At 50.4% G+C, this 2,053-nt stretch overlaps 1 protein-coding gene across 1 annotated transcript in view; it reads right to left on the bottom strand.

The window, feature by feature from the left end:
• LOC107102746 (centrosomal protein of 164 kDa-like) overlaps positions 1 to 2,053 on the bottom strand; it is a 19,285-nt gene that overhangs the window by 6,192 nt on the left and 11,040 nt on the right. Inside the window, exons 11-16 of the mRNA XM_015402164.1 lie at positions 1,876 to 1,944; positions 1,358 to 1,596; positions 1,107 to 1,253; positions 864 to 1,038; positions 669 to 776; positions 459 to 561 (exon numbers count right to left, since the gene is read on the bottom strand). Coding sequence (XP_015257650.1) covers positions 459 to 561; positions 669 to 776; positions 864 to 1,038; positions 1,107 to 1,253; positions 1,358 to 1,596; positions 1,876 to 1,944 — 841 coding nt within the window. The remainder of the gene's footprint in view (positions 1 to 458; positions 562 to 668; positions 777 to 863; positions 1,039 to 1,106; positions 1,254 to 1,357; positions 1,597 to 1,875; positions 1,945 to 2,053) is intronic.

Genomic DNA, 2,053 nt, shown 5'->3' with positions numbered 1-2,053 from the left:
CATGTAAACTGACTGCTTCTGCTTCATCCGGTGTGAACGTAGCATTATAGAGTGGACCAAAAACAAACCCTTGTTTTGGCTTAAAAAACATCCAAATTGAATCAGACGAACGGGTCCCCCCCTTAGGCATGGGGGTAATTTGGGTTCTTTGTTAGCATCTAATACCCGATGCCTGTTTATGTTTCTGAAAGGGGGTCGTCAGAGGGAATTGCTGGCCTGGCTGATAGGCGAGGTGTTTTGGTCCCCTCTATGGGGGGTGGGGGTTGCGATGATAGCGAAAAACTCAATTGCTGAATTTCTGATATTATTAAAGCTAATAATTAAAGAGGTGAAATTCTGTCCCCGTCCTGCTGAGCTAAAGAAAACGGCTTCTTGTTTGGACATGTGACCTATAAAGCAGAGCATGTGATCACTCTGCTAGCGGCTCTTGGCCTCTTTTCATGTGGCGGGTTCGTCACCTGTTCCGGCCGACGGCTCCACGGTGCTGCTGATGTCCGATTCGGTTACGTCGAACGTCACCTTCCTGTCTCCATTAAGGCGGGATGAATCCTCAGCCATGACCTGAAAGAACAAAATGAGTTTCTGCTGTTTGAAAATTGCTCAAATCTTTCATATTTAACCTTAAAAGACAGGTGGATCAGAGGATTGAGTGGAAGGCGTCTCCTGACCTCCTGGGCCATGGAGCTCTCCAGCTGCTGAAGCTGCTCCTCTTTCCTGCGCAGCAGGGAGGTTCCTCTCTGAACCGTCCGCTGCAGCTCCGCCACATCTCTGGCCTCCTGACAGAATCAAAGACAGCGAACAGTATTAGGGGGAACGCATCTTAAAAAAAATAAAATAAAATCAAACTGTTGAAAGGGTTCCACCTGCTGCAGGGTTCTCCTGCTCTCCTCGGTTGCTCCTCTGAGGCCCGGGTCCTGGCCGGTGCTCTGGGCTGCCTGCAGAGCTGCCTGCCTCTCCATCACCCGGCGGCTCTCCCTCTCCAGGAACTGCTTGGTCCTCTGGATGGAGGCGCCGTGGGAGGAGACGTACTCCCGGAACCTGGAGACAATCACATTTAGCCGCTGCGGAACTGAAACAATCTCCAAGTTTGTCTCTAATCTTCTTACTCGTCGATGCTGCTGTGGCTGTCAGGTACGGGGGAGAGGGGCGAGTCGTCCAGCTCCTCCACGTGTAGCGAGGAATCGATCCTGTCGTCGGGGGAAGCCGTTGCTTTCTCTGCTCTCTTTCTGTCATCTTTAGTTTTCTCCAGCTCACTGAGAGATCCAAACATAGATGTGATCTCAAACAGTGAACCTCTAAGATCTTCCTTTCATCTTTTCAAACAAGATGGAAGCAGCAGTTGTTGTAAAAACCATACCTGATTTTGTAGGCGAGAGTGTCGCATCTCTCCTGCAGCAGCGCCACCTTGCTCTCCAGCCGGCCCTTGTCCTCCCTGGCTCTGTCTCTCTCTTCTTTCATCCTCTGCCTCTGACTCTTGGCCTCATCCCTCTCCTCCCTGGCTCTGTGGGAGACTTCCCGGGCTTGTGTCACCTCCTCCCTCAGCCTCTGCAGCTCCTCCTTCAACTGATCTCTCTCCCGGACGATAACAGGCAAAGTCTGGGGAAAAAGTACGTAAAAAAAACGTTTGTCTTTTGCAGGGGTGAGCAATTCCACTTCCTGGGGGCCGGTATCCTGCAGCTTTTAGATCCTTCCTTGAAGGATCCTGAATCAAATGACTGAGTTACCTCCTAAATATGCAATACTTCCGCCAGAGTCATTGCAATCATCTAATTACTGGATTCAGGTATGTTGTGCCAAAAGCACATCTAAACGTTGCAGGATACCGGCTGTCAGGAAATGGAATATCCCACCCCTTGGTTAGAGAAAGGCTCACACCTTTATCTGCATGTCTAATCCTTCCTCCTCTTCTCCGAGCTTCTTCCTCCTCCTATGGAGATCTGCAGCCTGACAGGGAGAGGAAGGTCGGCACATGGAATAATGATTAGTTATAAAAATCCAGCTCTTCTCTGAAGGCCTCAGAGGTTCACCAAACACCAAGGAGAACAGCAGCCGG

The sequence above is a fragment of the Cyprinodon variegatus genome, unplaced genomic scaffold (assembly GCF_000732505.1).
Source record: "Cyprinodon variegatus isolate N-32 unplaced genomic scaffold, C_variegatus-1.0 Scaffold33, whole genome shotgun sequence".
Taxonomy (NCBI): Eukaryota; Metazoa; Chordata; class Actinopteri; order Cyprinodontiformes; family Cyprinodontidae; genus Cyprinodon; species Cyprinodon variegatus.
Note: the sequence above shows the minus strand (reverse complement) of the source record. Positions and strands in the feature narration are given on the sequence as shown.